Here is a 15,213-nt window from a genome sequence, read left to right as displayed (position 1 = left end):
TGTATACCGGGAATGTGAAGTCATACATTTCTTTACAGTGTGCTATTTGTGTCTTGTCTACATTCTTGACTGTTAAAATGAGTGTATACTGATGGTTATAATCAATATATTTATTATATATTTATATGCTATTATATTTATTATATAGTAATTGCTTACCATGCACTTTGTAGCATACATAGAAACTAGTACTTTGTATCCTACGTATAAGTTATCTGACTTTCAGTATTTTTAACTTTCAGATCTTTGTGCTAATGAAGTGACTCTGGGCATCTGCTCTCCAGCTGCTGGTCATAGAGCTGTAATTGGTGAGAAATTAACATTAGATAGCAAATACCATCTTACATTACAAAGTGAGAACCATAGGACACAATGAGCACTAACATCGCACCCGAAGCAAGAGTTTGACAGACACTTTTTCTCAGCCATCGGTTTAAGGTCACAAGACCGTGCTGCCATCATGCTACAACTACAGTACAATCTACAGTACATACTAGTGGGTGTAAAGGTATTGTAAAGACGTTCCTTATAGCAAAGGATTTATGTCATAAATTAATGTTGCTTTCTCCCGTTAATGAATGACTGAAATTAGCAGCTATAGTAATAGAGGACCTAGCAAGATATTTATCAGCATAGCCTTTAGTGGGCTGATCACAGTATATCTAACACAGGAAGTGTGAAAAATACAGACTGACTCCTAACTTCCTCCTGCTGCTCAAAAATAGACAAAAACAGAAGTGGTAACACAAAAAGCTGCATTTCCGTGAAGAAAGTATGAGAGAAACTTAAATCATCATGTAAGCCTGACAGATTTACAGTTACATTAGATTTCTGAAAGTCCATGAGACAAACATTGCAGCTCCTGCACACACCTTAGGACCGATAGAGGAAAACAGAATTATTACATACGTGTGAGTCGTTTAAACAATTTCTGATCTTTCTTAGGTCGACGGGTCATGGGAAATCTCATTAAGGTTCTGGGCAAAGACTTAGAAAATTGTCCACATTTTTTCTTGGATTTTGAAAGTAAGTTGTCTATTTCTCTAGCTTCTTGAGTGAGAGACATTTGGCTGGGAGAACTAGGAAGACATTTGTGAGATGTGTAGTGTAAGATCAGAATGAGGGTGAATGATGATCAACATGTATAACTACTGTAACCTCTGCCCTACATAGTGTAACTTGAGTGCTGCAAGGGGGTCTTCAGGGATAAACTGTGTCTGGGTGTTATACCTTTATATCTTCTTCCAATTATATCTGGCATTTGTAGTATCAGTTGTTATCACTGAAGTTCCAGCTTTATTACTCCATTAATATTGTTATCTTTGATATTAAAAAACTTGTTAATGAAGTATTCTCTAAAAATCATGCTGCAACATGATGTATTTTTGTAAGCCATATCTACAAGATTACTTGGTTCCTCTTACTGAGAACAATCACACTTTTCTTTACTGGCTAACATGGTACTAAACCTTTTTTTCCAAAAATCAGAGACACCTCATTTTAATCAGCATGGACTGTTCTAAAATCTGGACTAAAATCCTTGTACCTGGTTTTATTTCTAATTTTTATTTCATGTCTATGTCCGTATTCATATCCAGAGCTGCTCAATTCTGCTAGTTGTAGGCAGACAGTGGTTTATATACCCTCCACTTACAGCTTAGCTCTATGTTACCGGAGATAACACAGCACACTGCTCTCTTGTGACCGGAAACCAGCAGAATTTAGAAATGAGCTTAAACAGAGAAAACATGTAAAACTGGACCAACACAAAACAAGCAGTAAAAGTATTTACAAACTTACTCAGCATGTTATGTAGATTGTAACTAAGGGGTGGTGTAAATCGTTGCTCACATGAATTTCCCTTTAGGCCTTATGTCCACTTGCACGCATGGATTCCACTGCTGAATCCCGCAGTGGTATCCGTGCGTGCTCGCGGACATGGAGAGGAAAGGACAGTTTCTTACCTCTCTCTATATTTCTGCGCGGGTCTCCTCCGTGCTGACTGGATCTTCTTTCTTCAGCACGGTGGATGCGTCCAGGTGCACCGGCCAGCGCGCCCGGCACATGCGCAGTACTTTCTTTTTTATTTTTAACCCTTTCCAATCCACTGTCTGACCTCTTAAGACATTACGATTTAAGGCTGCACAGCTCTGATGTTGGAAGACGGCCGTCAGGGTTCTCTTATTGTATATTGCCAGCCTCTCTGCTGTCTGAGCCTATCCAATGTGTCACCTCATGTAGTACTGGCTTTAGCCAGCATATAGCGCCATTGTATAACAGCAGAAAAAGAGTAAGCCCCCTAGGAAAACCAGGATACAAATTGGATTGGAAAGGGTTAAACCTCCTTTGTGGATCCGCGGCACGTCCACAGTGTCAGCTGCAGGTGTGCCACACATCGGACGGCTTCCATTGACTCCAATGGAAGCTGTCCCTGTGGGATCCGCAGGAAAATGGAGCGTGCTGCGATTTCTTCCTCACTTGAGACCCGCACGCAGGTCAAAAGCCACATCCGCATGCTTTTTATTGTCCTGCGGAAGCTAATGCGTCTCACAGGACGCTGTGCACAAGTCCCACATGTCCCAAGCTGTGCACACACGAGTGTAAGATTACTGTATATGGGACATGTCATATCGGCTTGAGGGCCTTAAACAGATTGGCGTAATGTTGTCCCATTATAATAATCACGGACACATATCAGGATGAAAATGAACCATTGATTTCAATGGTTTCGTTTTCACTATTGGGATTCTCGGGCATTACTACTACGCCTGAGAAAAGATAGGACTTATCCTATCTTTCTTGCACGTACCTGATACTACATGCAAGAAAGATGGGACAGAACATATCTTCCCGATTTTTTTTTTCAAACCTGTGTGGAAAAGCATGGAGTTTGAAAGGTAAAAAAAAAAGATTTTACCTTGTTTATGCACAACTACGCTCCACAGCGGCTAGTATAGTTGCGCATACACCCATGTGAAGAAGCTCTCATGGTTGCCTTCAAAGAGTTGATTGTAATTGCCCCTATAGTGGCCGCATTAGTAACATTTACCCGCATAGTGACCAACGTATTAACAGTGACCCCCATAGTAGCCCCAATAGTAGCAGTGACCTCCATAGTGGCCCTAGTTGTAATAGTGGCCCCAGTAGTAAGTGACACTGATAGTGGCTTCAGTAGTAATAGTAAACAGTAATTGTGGCCCTGGTAGTAATAGTGCCCCAATAGTAGTCCCAACAGTAATAGCAACCCCCTTATTGGCCTCTGGCCGGGCACCATCTCTACAGACTTTACACTCACCCAGCCTGCAGCTCCCATCCGGTGGCAGCAGCAGCTGCTGAGTCTGTGACCGCTGATCTCTCACATCAGCTTCCAGGCTGCATACAGGAAAGTGCATACAGACGCCGGGGGATGGGGGGGGGAGGTCAGCGGTCACAGAATGCACTGCTCCCGCTAGATTGCTGCTGCAGGCTTGGTGAGTAGAATTCCTGTTAGGTTTTATGGGCCACAAAAAATAAGGCAGCAGGCCGGATTCAGTCCACGGACCTTGTGTTTCACGCGTGTTTTAGACTAGTACCCCAACAGATTAGGTTTTCTAAAATTTTCTCAGTATTGCATAAATGATGTAATTATTGTCAGTGTCTCAGACATTACCACAGGTGTTCTCTCTATAGGATATTCTAAAATCACGATCTGTTGAGGGGTCTTGAGGACCAGAGTTGAGAAACACTGACTACAGACTACAGTTAGTAATGGGATTTAACTGTATTTTAATGCTTTACTGCTTAAGGCCCATTTAGACGGGACGAATGTCAGGCAAACGATGCCGACACTGGTCCCTGTGTGTCCCGCTCCCGTGTTCCTGCACGGGGGATGGTATCGCTGGCTCACTCACACAGCAGCCAGCAGGGGGGCTGCAGGAGATTTCACTCCTCGCTCTCCCCCGCCCCTCACCATTCACTTTACATAGTGGCCGTTCAGTACTGAACGGCCGCTATTTACACTGAACGATGAGCGTTTAGTTCATCGTCCATCATTTATGCTGCATAAACAATTGACGATGAGCTGATCGCTGATCGTTCAGTGTAAATAGCAGATAGTATTATGTGAATGTGTTATGTGAATGGGGAGGGGCAGGGGAGAGCGAGGAGTGAAATCTCCTGCAGCCTCCCCACTGTGAGCCAGCGATACTCGCTACCATGCAGCAGCACGAGAGTAAGTATGTGCAGGGACGGGTGTAATGGCATAGTTTGCTTGACATTCATCCCGTCTAAATGGGCCTTTAAATGAATGTTTTTTAGTGTTCACAGACATAGTATATGAGGACATTGTACTTTGCATAAGAGATGTTTGTATTCAAATACAATATAAGCTGTTTACATGGTTGCAAATAGTAGTGGAAATATATCAAGACTGTCATACCACAGAGCAGTACTTGCATCTATGTACTCTGCAACTGGAGTGCTACTTCCTCTTATACTGACACAAGCAAAAGATGTGGCTTTTGTCAGTAAAACAGGTTCCAGACTATCATATATATGGGGTTCAATATAGCAAGTAAATATCCCCATGGGGTAATATATGTTTTGTTATGGCATATAATTGGATATTCGTTCATTATTATGAAGTCTGTGTAATGAAGTTGATGAGATAAGTAAATTCTGATAAAAAACAAACACTAAGGCCGCCTGCACACGAGCGTTCCGGATTCCACTCGCGGATTTTCACGCGCGTATGGTACCTAAATGTGCTTGCGGATAGGTGCGGATGCGTGAAAAATCACGCGCGGATATACGCGGATGTGTTGCGGAAAAAAACACGCAGAAAAATCCGGAAGACACCCTTATTGTAAACCCAACCCCTAGAGAACTGCCCATTCCCTGGAAAACAGCTTAAAAACCAACACCCAGACTCCGTTTTGTCCCTCTTGCTTGTGTGAGCACTGTTAAATTATTCTGGCAACATGCTTTCACCCGGTGAGCAGATGTCTTTGTGGGCATGGTTGATCCATGTAACTTTTTTCGGACGTACTGCGGTAACGGAGGAGGAAGAGCCCCCCAGGAAAAAAAGGAGGTACTGGGTGCACCCTGGCTGGTGTCTGCTGGCTGCTCTCTGGTAGATGAGGGGACTGAAAGGACAGATCTGCAGTTGAAATGTGCCTGTGAAGCTCTGTGCTGTGTGTTGGTAAGCCTCCTACCATGCCTACTTCCTGTAGTCATAGCAACCAGTGACTCCATCCGCAGCTGCACTCCGGATGTACTGCGTGAAAAAACGCACCCATTCACTTGTATTGGAGGCTTCACGCGCATGATCCGACCAAAATTAGAACAGGTCGCAGATTTTTTCACTCGCGTGAAAAAACGCGATACACATCCGTCCGTCTGGGGACAACTGCGGATCCTCATAGGAGTATATTGGCTGCGGTCTGGGGCGGATTATGTGCCTAAAATCACGCGCTTGAAATTCTGCTCGTGTGCAGGCACCCTAAGTATTGTAAAAAATATGCAATACACGGAATGGCCCCTTTTATTAGAGACCCCCAACTAGTGCACTGGCCCTTTTTTGGCTTCCAGAACGGTAACAATTTATCGTGGCTTAGATTTCACTGGGTGTTGAAATAGTTCTGCAGGAATATTGGCCCATGCGGACAGGATAGCTTCTCCTAGTTGCTGCAAATTAGATGGAGGTACGGACAAGCTCTGAACAGCTGACAGGAAAGGGGCATCGATTCATGCTGCTTGTGCTAAATTTTCATCCTCCCATCAACATGGTGCAACAGAAATCTGATGATTTCCACTGCTCAGTGATGCAAGTTTTGTGCTTGCTTGCCTTTCTCTCTTATAGGCCACATTCACATGGGCGTAATTTTCACGCATAACAGGCACGTGAAAATAATGGAGTCTCTTAGAACCAACAGCTTCCTATAGAAATGTTCATATGAAGGAATTTTAAACGCACAAAAAACTTGCACCTTAAGGCTATGGTCACACGGGGCATAGATCCCGCAGAAATCTCGCGGAATGACCGGAGCGGGACCGCGTGGAAATTCTGCGAGATTTCCGCAGCAGAAGGGCAGCTTCAAAACCCACGCTGCTTGGCGTAGGTTTTAAAGTGGCTTCATCGTCTGTATTCCGCTGCGGCCATCTCTCCCCATAGAGAGTAGAGATTGCCGCAGCGGAAACGGCGATACAATTGACATGCTGCGGCTTTGAATTCCGTGCGGCATGCCTCTTTCAGCATGGTTTGGCTTCAACGGCTTGTCTGCAGCGTGTGGACGAGATTTTTGCAAATCTTGTCCACTTTGCTGCTTAGGCTCGGGTATAAGATTGCCGGCAGAATTTCCATGCAGAAAGTCAGCACGGAAATTCCACGGCAATTCCGCCCAGTGAGAACCCAGCCTAAAAAGATACAACATGCTTGGCTACAATGCACGCATCTAAGATCTGTGCTGCATGAAAAGATATGACCTGCCTAGAGATGAGCGAGCATACTTGCTAAGGCAAACTACGCGAGCGAATAGTGCCTTATTCGAGTACCTGCCCACTCGTCTCCAAAGATTTGGCTGCCGGCGCGGGTGAGTGGTGAGTTGCAGGAGTGAGCAGGGGGAGTGGGGGGGGAGAGAAGGAGAGAGAGATCTCCCCTCTGTTCCTCCCCACCCCCTGACGGCATACGAATCTTTAGAGACAAGCGGGCAGGTACTCGAATAAGGCACTACTCGCTCGAGTAGTTTGCCTTAGCGAGTATGCTCGCTCATCTCTATACCTGACCTATCTTTGGTGTGTGATGTGCAGAAGTTTCCATAGACTCTTATGGGAGCTGGAGTTTAGCTGTGTCCAGCGCTCCAAAAAAAAGATTAGAAGTCATTAGGAGGATTTCTGCAATCTTACATAGAGGAAGAAAGTTCCCAGGATAAAACCTGAGACACTATACAAACCCAAGGAGGAGGGTGGTCTGGCAGCGCCGAACCCCTGTGCATATTCTCTGGCCTCACAGTTTCAGCATTTTAGGGCATGGGATGCGTGAACAAGACGTTAACGGTCTTCCTAATATGCATCAGTTTGAGGCCTTCGAGGCACACCGATTTCGTAGTAATGCTAAAGTGCTACCCACAATCTCACTCATGCATAAAATCTGGTGGAGAGTCAGACAACTGAGGGAGGTTGCAGAATGTACACAATACACATCCGTCTGGGACACCCCAGGGGGTGTAGAAAGGATCTCCCAAATTCCATTGAATGCTGAGCTTAAAACATTTGAAAAATTGTGGACTGAATTTGATATATCACAGACCCAATTCTACAGATACTCGCAGTTGAGACACGTTTACTACACACAGGTGAATTCAACACCAATAAAGGTTTCTGATTTTGCCTTAGCTGAGATTATCGGCACATCGGGGTATACAGCGGGCAACATATCACTTGTGTACAAAAAATACAGAATCATTAGGAGGATTTCTGCCGAACGAGGGAATTCAAAACAGCAGCGGCACCTCTTCACCCAGAAGCACATTTTAAATGGCCCGCTGTAAACTCCTGTTAGTCTCTGCGAAGATGAGGGGAAGCCTGGGTGGATGTCCAGGTCAATGTAATAGGGATCACAGTGTGGAGCATGCACAACTAGGCTTCATGTTTTCACACAGGGGTGTAACTAAAGGGGATGCGGTTGCACATGGGCCGGGAGCCTTAGGGGGCCCATAAGGCCTCTCTTCTCCATATAGGGAACCCAGTACTATGACTAAAGCATTGCAGTTGGGGGCCCTGTTACAGATTTTGCATTGGGGCCCAGAAGCTTCAGGTTACGCCTCTGTTTTCACATGTGCATTGCATAGCCACGGGACATGGAGTCAATGAAAGTCAATGGATTTTTGTTGATCCATGTACATAAGTGTATGGAAACTGCACGTCGGTACGCATGAGAAAAAAAATCTCAGCATGCTCTATTTTTACCGCATATTATGTGCATACAGCCCTATTGATCTCTACGGGTGCATGTGATTGCGCAATACAAACACAATGCTTCACAATCGGTGGTGTAAGCACTGCGTGTAAAACTCATGTTGCTAGGATACATGCAATGAAGGGAAAAAAGCAGGAAGAAGTTGTGTTTTTTTTTTTTTAACGTGCATTAAAACGCGGTGCTTACGCAGGACATCTGCAGCTCTACGCATTTTGCCATCATAGACAGGGAAAAAGAGATTCAATACGCTGGGACACGTAACTAATTACTAGTAGTGTTTTATGCATACACACGTAGACATGAGGCCTTACTAGGACCCAAACTCTGTAGCTGGTGACTGCATGACATAAATATTATATGCACATTCAGAAATTCCTCCAGGTGAGGCCATATGATGCAGCTGAATGCGCCAAAATCCACTCCAAAATCTGCGCTATATGGTGTGGATTTTAATGCGAATTATGCATTGCGTTTTGTGTGCAGGAAAATTGCACGGGTGATGCGGAATGACATTAATCCCATGTGAGACCAGCCTAACTGCAGAGAATACACAATCCACAATGGCTACAGCAAAACAATAAACAGAGTCCAAACGTTGTGGTCTGGTTGCTGCGGACATTGGGAAGCTTCCAGGAACTGTTGGTGCACTTTAGTATTATAGCAAATAACAAAATCCTCCTGACAGCTCTCATTAATGCCTCTGTAACAAAACAAGTCTCACCAACTTCTACTTGCTCATTAAGCTTATGCTAAATGAGCAAGCTAATGTTACACTGGGAATCAGTTTGGGGATGCAGCATTCAGATGTAGAGAAGCAAATGGAGTGAGCCGCTTAATCCTCCTCTGAGCTCTGTGGGCGACTCTTGGGACTCTGGATGATCTGCAGAGTTGATGCTGCACAGGGCTCTCAGAGTGATGGGGTGAGCTCTCTGGACAGTCTCTGTCTCTTGCCTCTGTTCCCCAATGTAGAACTCTCTGCACTCTGCAATAGACTCTGAATCCCTATCTCTCCAGACCATGAAGCTCCTCTCTCTTTCCTGTACAACCATATCCCGCAAGTCCTTACTCAGCCAACCAGACCTTTCTTCTTCTCTGCGTTGCAAAGACATGCAATACAATACAGGAAAAGAAGCGCTGATACCTACTGCTGTGATTCCGTGCTTGCATGGCACACAATGGTCTCCCTACAGGGTTACACATAGATTTGATAGTTTGAAAAATCAAAGTAATCATTTCAAATAAATCATATGAGCTTCTAGCAGGTAAATATATAGCGTTAAATTGGATTTGTGGCAGCTATTCAATCCCTGTGGTTTAACAACATGGTTATTTGGGCTCCATTCCAGCATGTTGTAGCAGGCAGAAGGTGACCACACACAGGCTAATAGATGCTATTAGCCGCATTTGTAGCTATATATTCTGGTATGCCTTATAAGAGTTATTCTTGACTTTTAGGGTGCTTTCACACACTGGAATATTCTGCAGTACACTGTGGAATGTTCTGCCTTGTAGAACAATCTGCACTGTGTCTAACATGCAGATTTTGATGTGGATTTGAAACTTAATTCCGTTAGATATGTAGATTTTTGGTGCAGATTTCGGCAGCAGAATATTCCAGTGTATGTGAAAGCTCCCTAAGAGGTCTGTTTAGTGCTGAACATCCAATTTGTGTGTGTGGCTCCCTGCTCTGCCATAGGTTTCAACTGTATCAACATTTTAGGAACGCAGATACAATTGGAAGCAGCACTTGCCCGGGTGCTAGCACTGTCCCTGATTGTAATGCTGCTTGTGATGATAATATGATAACGACGTAAGTACTGAAAAATGATCTTTACAGAACAGTAACCGTCAGACTATTATTAGGCGTAGTGTCCAGAGTGAAAACTGCAAGATTTTAGGATTCTTGAAATAAATATACATAGTGACATGGAATATTAAAAATAAAAAATACTTAAAAATGTAATGCATAAAATCTTGATTTAACCACTTTATGCAAGAGGGCGAGAATGTCATGAATGCAGTTTTTTTCCTTTTCACTCAACTTCAAAATCTTTTCAATACATTAAATGTTACCATTACAAAATACAACTTGTCCCAAGCACTCATATGACTATGTAGACAGAAAAATAAAAAAGTGATAGCTTTTAGAAGGCAGGGATGAAATACAATGATGAAAACATGAAAAATGGTTCAGAAGTAAAGGTTTACCAGTAGATCATCTTATGATGGCGCATTCCCTTTATATTGTTATTTCCACATAAATTGACACATTAGTTTTGAACAATGGGACTGAGTCCTGAAGACCAAAATAGGACAAGTCCTTAAAGGGGTTTTCTGGGACTTACTTTTTTTGTTGTACTTGAACAACATTTTCATGAGCTGCAACTTTGTAATATGTAGTTGCTACCAGTTCTTGGGTGAATCCACTGTCCTCATCTTGTGGTCTTGGGGTAAAATAACATGCCGTTTAGCATTCAATTTTCTCTTGATGGCAGCTTCCACCCATGTATGTGTGATCATGGTAAAAGGCATGTACTTGGCCATGGTCTTGCGCTACATGTAAGTATGCATTCTTCATAAGTGCCAACTACGATTATAGGATTATAAGATATAGCGTGGGAAATGAAGAGTACGACTGGGAGGACTGGGCATGACTACAGCTAGCTGTTTGAGCTCATGGTAAAGAGTTTGGGATGTTCGGCGGCGTCCACCCCATTGGGAAATTCTCAACCTGTCTCAGACCCCCCCCCCCCCCACATTCCTACCCCACCTATCCTCCCCATTTCTCCACTTTTCCCCCCAAAACCAAGTTAGGCCCTGGCCAGGCCGATTATACACCGTTTCTTTTATTTAGCAGTCCAAAACCAAGACTGGGCCGGGATACAACAAGAGAGGATTACCTCAAAAGTTTCTAAATATGTATCCCCTTAATCTAACCCATTTCTTTGTAAACTATGCTTGTTGTATACCAATATGACTGTAACACTTTTCAGTAAAATGTTCACCACCTTACTGTAAACCTTGAAAATTTCAAATAAATCTACAGTAAAAAAAAGAGTTTGGGATGTTTAGTCTAGGGTTGAATGATACACCCCAAAACCATATGTCTTCCAGCAACTAGTGACGTGCACTGGGAGCATCAGGGGCAAAAACAGCTGACTGCGCTGGGGTATGAGCAGCAGTCCCCGCCAATGTGCTACTGATGACCTATCCTAAGAATCCTACGGATAGGTCATCAATAGATAGAAGAGGGACAAATCCCTAATGTTTCGGACATTGCACTTACCTGTGATGTCACCCAAGCTGTGATGCCAAGCTAGGGTGATAGTGAAGCACTTCCTTATTGAGCAACCTATGGACTTAATAGTGTGATATCAAGTTTAAGACTAGTGAAAGGGATTGTGTTGCCTGTAAACAATGAAGAGGCCGCAGAGCTCCTTGGAATGCCACAGTTCCTTCCATCAGCTGATCGGGGTGGGGGAGTCTGACAGTTGGCCCTCCAACAACTGATATAGATTACCTACACTGAGGATAAGTCTTCAGTATGTAAGTCCAGGATAACCCCTTTAAACAGCTGCAATATGCCCATATGTTCAGAAGAAAATTCTCACTTGGCAGTGCCAGTCTACAAATAACATGATCCAGTCCTGCAGCAGAGAAACATTTCTTTCTACAGTAGTATTAAAAAGGATTTCCAACTAGACAACTGATTCCTTTTTTGAATCAAGTTCTCCAGCAATCAACTGATTGTTATAGGCCCCTTGGTGATCAGCTGTTGTCCTTGAGGGAATCAGTTGGAGGTTACATATTTTTCACTTAGAGAATCTGTAGTCTTACTGTATGCTCATTCCATTGTACGACCTATTCCAAACAAGGAGTTGACACGTTCAGTGGGGCATTTAGGATAACCCTTTTAAATGAAAATTCTTGCAAAATTTTAAACCAGGTTTGACTAGAGTTTGAGAAGGCTGTTTCAATCAGTATGTGAATGCATGCATGTTGATATGCTTCTATGGGTTTATTCCCATTACTCTACTTTATTTTAGCTTAAATATATTAATTTTAAAAATAAACAACTAAAAACTTTTTTTTAGCTCTAAATAATAAATCAAAAAAGGGAAAAAATCCAGGAAAAAAGATATTAAGAAATAGCTCAATTTGTCGTGAAAAAAAGGCATGAAAAATAATTTTGATGGCTGAAGATAAAAAAAAAATAGGGCCTTAAAACCACCAAATGGATAAAATCTCCCAAAACAATCTAGTCCTTTAGGACCAAAACAATCTACCGGTAGTCCTTAAGGGGTTAAACGTATACTTAGGCTGGGTTCACACAGGGCGGATCTGCCGCGGTCTTGCCGCTAATCTCGGGATTAGCCAGCCATGTGGACGAGATTTCTCAGAAATCTCATCCACACGGGACGGCTAATCCGCCGTGGTAAGTCCGGCTGAAACCGCTGCTGCGGCCGCCGCAGCCGCGGTTTCAAAAGATGCAGCATGTCTATTTACTTTTCTTTTTTGTTTACTTTCGTCGTGGCCGCGCTCTCCTCTATGGGAGCGCCGGCCGCAACGGAAAAGCAAGCGGCCGGGCCTCTTCAAAGCTGCCGCGGCTTTTTCTGTGGCGGTTCTCCCGGTGTAAATCTCGCAGTTTTTGCTGCAGCCAAACCGCGAAATTTCCGACAGGAATACGCCCTGTGTGAACCCAGCCTTACAGTACTGTGCAAACATTTTAGACAGTTGTGGGAAAAATGCAGCAAAGAAAGAATGCTTATAAAACATAGAAGTGTTAATAGTTCATTTTTGTCAATTATTATGCAAAGTGAATGTACAAAAGAGAAATCTAAATCACATCAATATTTGATGCGTTTGATGCGACCACCCGTTGTCTTCAAAACAACATCAGTTTTTCTAGGTACACTTGTACACAGTTTTTTAAGGAACTCAGCAGGGAGGTTGTTCCAAACATCTTGGAGAACTAACCCACATCTTCTATGGATTTAGGCTTGCTCAAATCCTTCTGTCTCTTCAGGTAATTCCAGACTTCTGTTTACCACTTCTGTTTTTGAAAGCATTCTTACTTTGCAGCATTCTTTCCACGTCTGCCTAAAACCTTTGCCCAGTACAGTATACTCACCTCCCCGCTGCTGCGCTGCTCCCTCGCCACTGCTAAGGTCCTCTGGTAGCTTTGTTTGTGTTTCCTGCAACGGTCACATGGTTGTTTACCCACGTGACTGCTGCAGCTAATCGGAGCCCTGCTGGGGCTTCTGCATGATTTGCCCATGTGATTGCATACTGCGGCGCCAGAGCACTGAAAAGGCTTTTCAGTGCCACAGTAAGTTCATGATTTAAACGTACTTTTGGGCAGCAGGAGCCCAATAGTCAAAAAAAATTAGTCGGACAACCCCTTTAACTAAAACACAGCAACCAGTCAACAACTACAGATGCAGCATAAACGATGGACGATGAGCTGATCGCTCCTCGTTCAATGTAACTACCGTGTTTCCCCGAAAATAAGACAGTGTCTTATATTAATTTTTGTTCAAAAAGGTTTAACTTTTTTACATGTATAGCTGCCTGGACACTATTTAAATTGACTTTTTTAATTAACTGTTAGCAGGGCTTAATTTTGGCTTATATTTCAAGCATCCTCAAAATGCCTGAAAAATCATTTTGCATCCTCAAAAGTTCTGGAAAATCATGCTATGTCTTATTTTCAGGGTATGTCTTATTTTCAGGGAAGCAGGGTAGCAGCCATTCAGTACTGAACGGCCGCTGTGTTATGTCAAGGGAGAGAAATCTGCTGCTGCCCCACTCCCCTGCTGGCCGCTCTGTGAGCAAGCCAGCAATAGTAGCTCCTGTTCAGGAGCACAGGAGCGAGGACACACTGGGACGAGTATCGGGCATCATTTACCCGACATTCGTCTCATGTAAACCCAGCATTACCTTAACACAACAAAACCCATTGTAAAGCAATTCAAAGTGTAAATAAACCATCTTGATGGCACTGCACACATTTTTAGAATCAAGCTAAAGAAAAACACATCTGTACTTATTTCTTAATTACCTAGTTGGAGTAAGGCCCTATGACCACTTGTAGGCACGGATTCCACTGCTGAATCCCGCAGCAGAATCCAGCCATGCCCGTGGACATTAGGGAAAAAAAGGTTTTCTTATCTCTCCGGCTCCAGTGCGAATCTCCTCTGCACCAGCCGGATCTTCTTTCTTCAGCCCGGCGCATGCATCCAGACTTGCCTGATGCATGCACAGTGCTTTTTTTTTTTAATGTCCTGCTTTCCTGTGGATCCATGGTACAGCCACAATAACACTTGTGGCTGTGCTGCAGATATGACAGCTTCTATTGACTTTATTAGAAGCCGTCCCCCCGGATCTGCAGACAAAAATGCTGTGATTTCTTCCCATGCGTGCGATCAGCGCACCACGAAAAAAAATCACATTTGCATGCTTTAAATTGCCCTGCGGATGCCAATGGATTTGTATGGGTTCGGATCTCCCACGCGGGAAACACGCATGGATATTATAATTAAAAATACGCACGTAGACATTGGGCTTAAATTTCTAATTTACTGCTACAATCTAGTTCATGGTTTTTCAATTACTAGAAGTCCTCATATACAGGGTAGAATTCTTCATTTTGACAAAGTCTAGATCAGCAGGATGACCCGGACCCATTTAAAGTTTCATCTAGAGCAGCTACAATAATCCTTTTGCAGATGCACAATGGCAACTACATAGTCACCTGAGTTATGCACTCTTAAACGTTAACGCCATAAACCTAAGGATACCCCGTTTCCCCGAAAATAAGACCTACCCTGTTTTTTTTCGAAGGGGCTTAAAATATGAGCCCTCCTCCGAAAATAAGCCCTAGCTGCATTGCATAAGAAAAAAAGGAATACTTACCTAGCAGGCTCGGTCCACGTCCTCCTGCTTCTGTCCGGATATCCACTGTGCGTCCTGCAGTCCTCGTTCACTACACAGAAGATCACTTGTTAGCGATGGCTCTGATTGGTTCTCGAATGCTGCTCAGCTAATCAATGCAGCGCCCGATGAACCAATGCTGTGATTGGTTCATTGGGCACTGCATTGATTGGCTGAGCAGTGGTCGAAGAACCCATCACAGCCATCGCATTGTAAAGACAGGATTTATGATTAGGCCAATCAATGCCGTGGCTCAGCGTGCTCTGGAGAGCAGCAGGAGGAACCTGACCAAGCCTACTAGGTAAGTATAATAAGACATCCCCCGA

The 15,213-nt window shown here is 43.6% G+C and overlaps 1 protein-coding gene across 7 annotated transcripts in view; it reads left to right on the top strand.

Moving 5' to 3' along the window:
- Nucleotides 1-15,213, top strand: part of LOC136573095 (CYFIP-related Rac1 interactor A-like) — a 119,208-nt gene that overhangs the window by 69,797 nt on the left and 34,198 nt on the right. For 4 of the 7 annotated variants that reach the window (XM_066574264.1, XM_066574300.1, XM_066574308.1 and 1 more), the window contains 2 exons: nt 243-308; nt 946-1,026. In XM_066574264.1, coding sequence (XP_066430361.1) covers nt 243-308; nt 946-1,026 — 147 coding nt within the window. Of the gene's footprint in view, nt 1-242; nt 309-726; nt 798-832; nt 912-945; nt 1,027-15,213 lie in introns of those variants that run through there. The other 3 variants (XM_066574316.1, XM_066574274.1, XM_066574292.1) reach the window with 3 other exon arrangements.

This window comes from Eleutherodactylus coqui, chromosome 1 (assembly GCF_035609145.1).
Source record: "Eleutherodactylus coqui strain aEleCoq1 chromosome 1, aEleCoq1.hap1, whole genome shotgun sequence".
Classification (NCBI taxonomy): Eukaryota; Metazoa; Chordata; class Amphibia; order Anura; family Eleutherodactylidae; genus Eleutherodactylus; species Eleutherodactylus coqui.
Note: the sequence above shows the minus strand (reverse complement) of the source record. Positions and strands in the feature narration are given on the sequence as shown.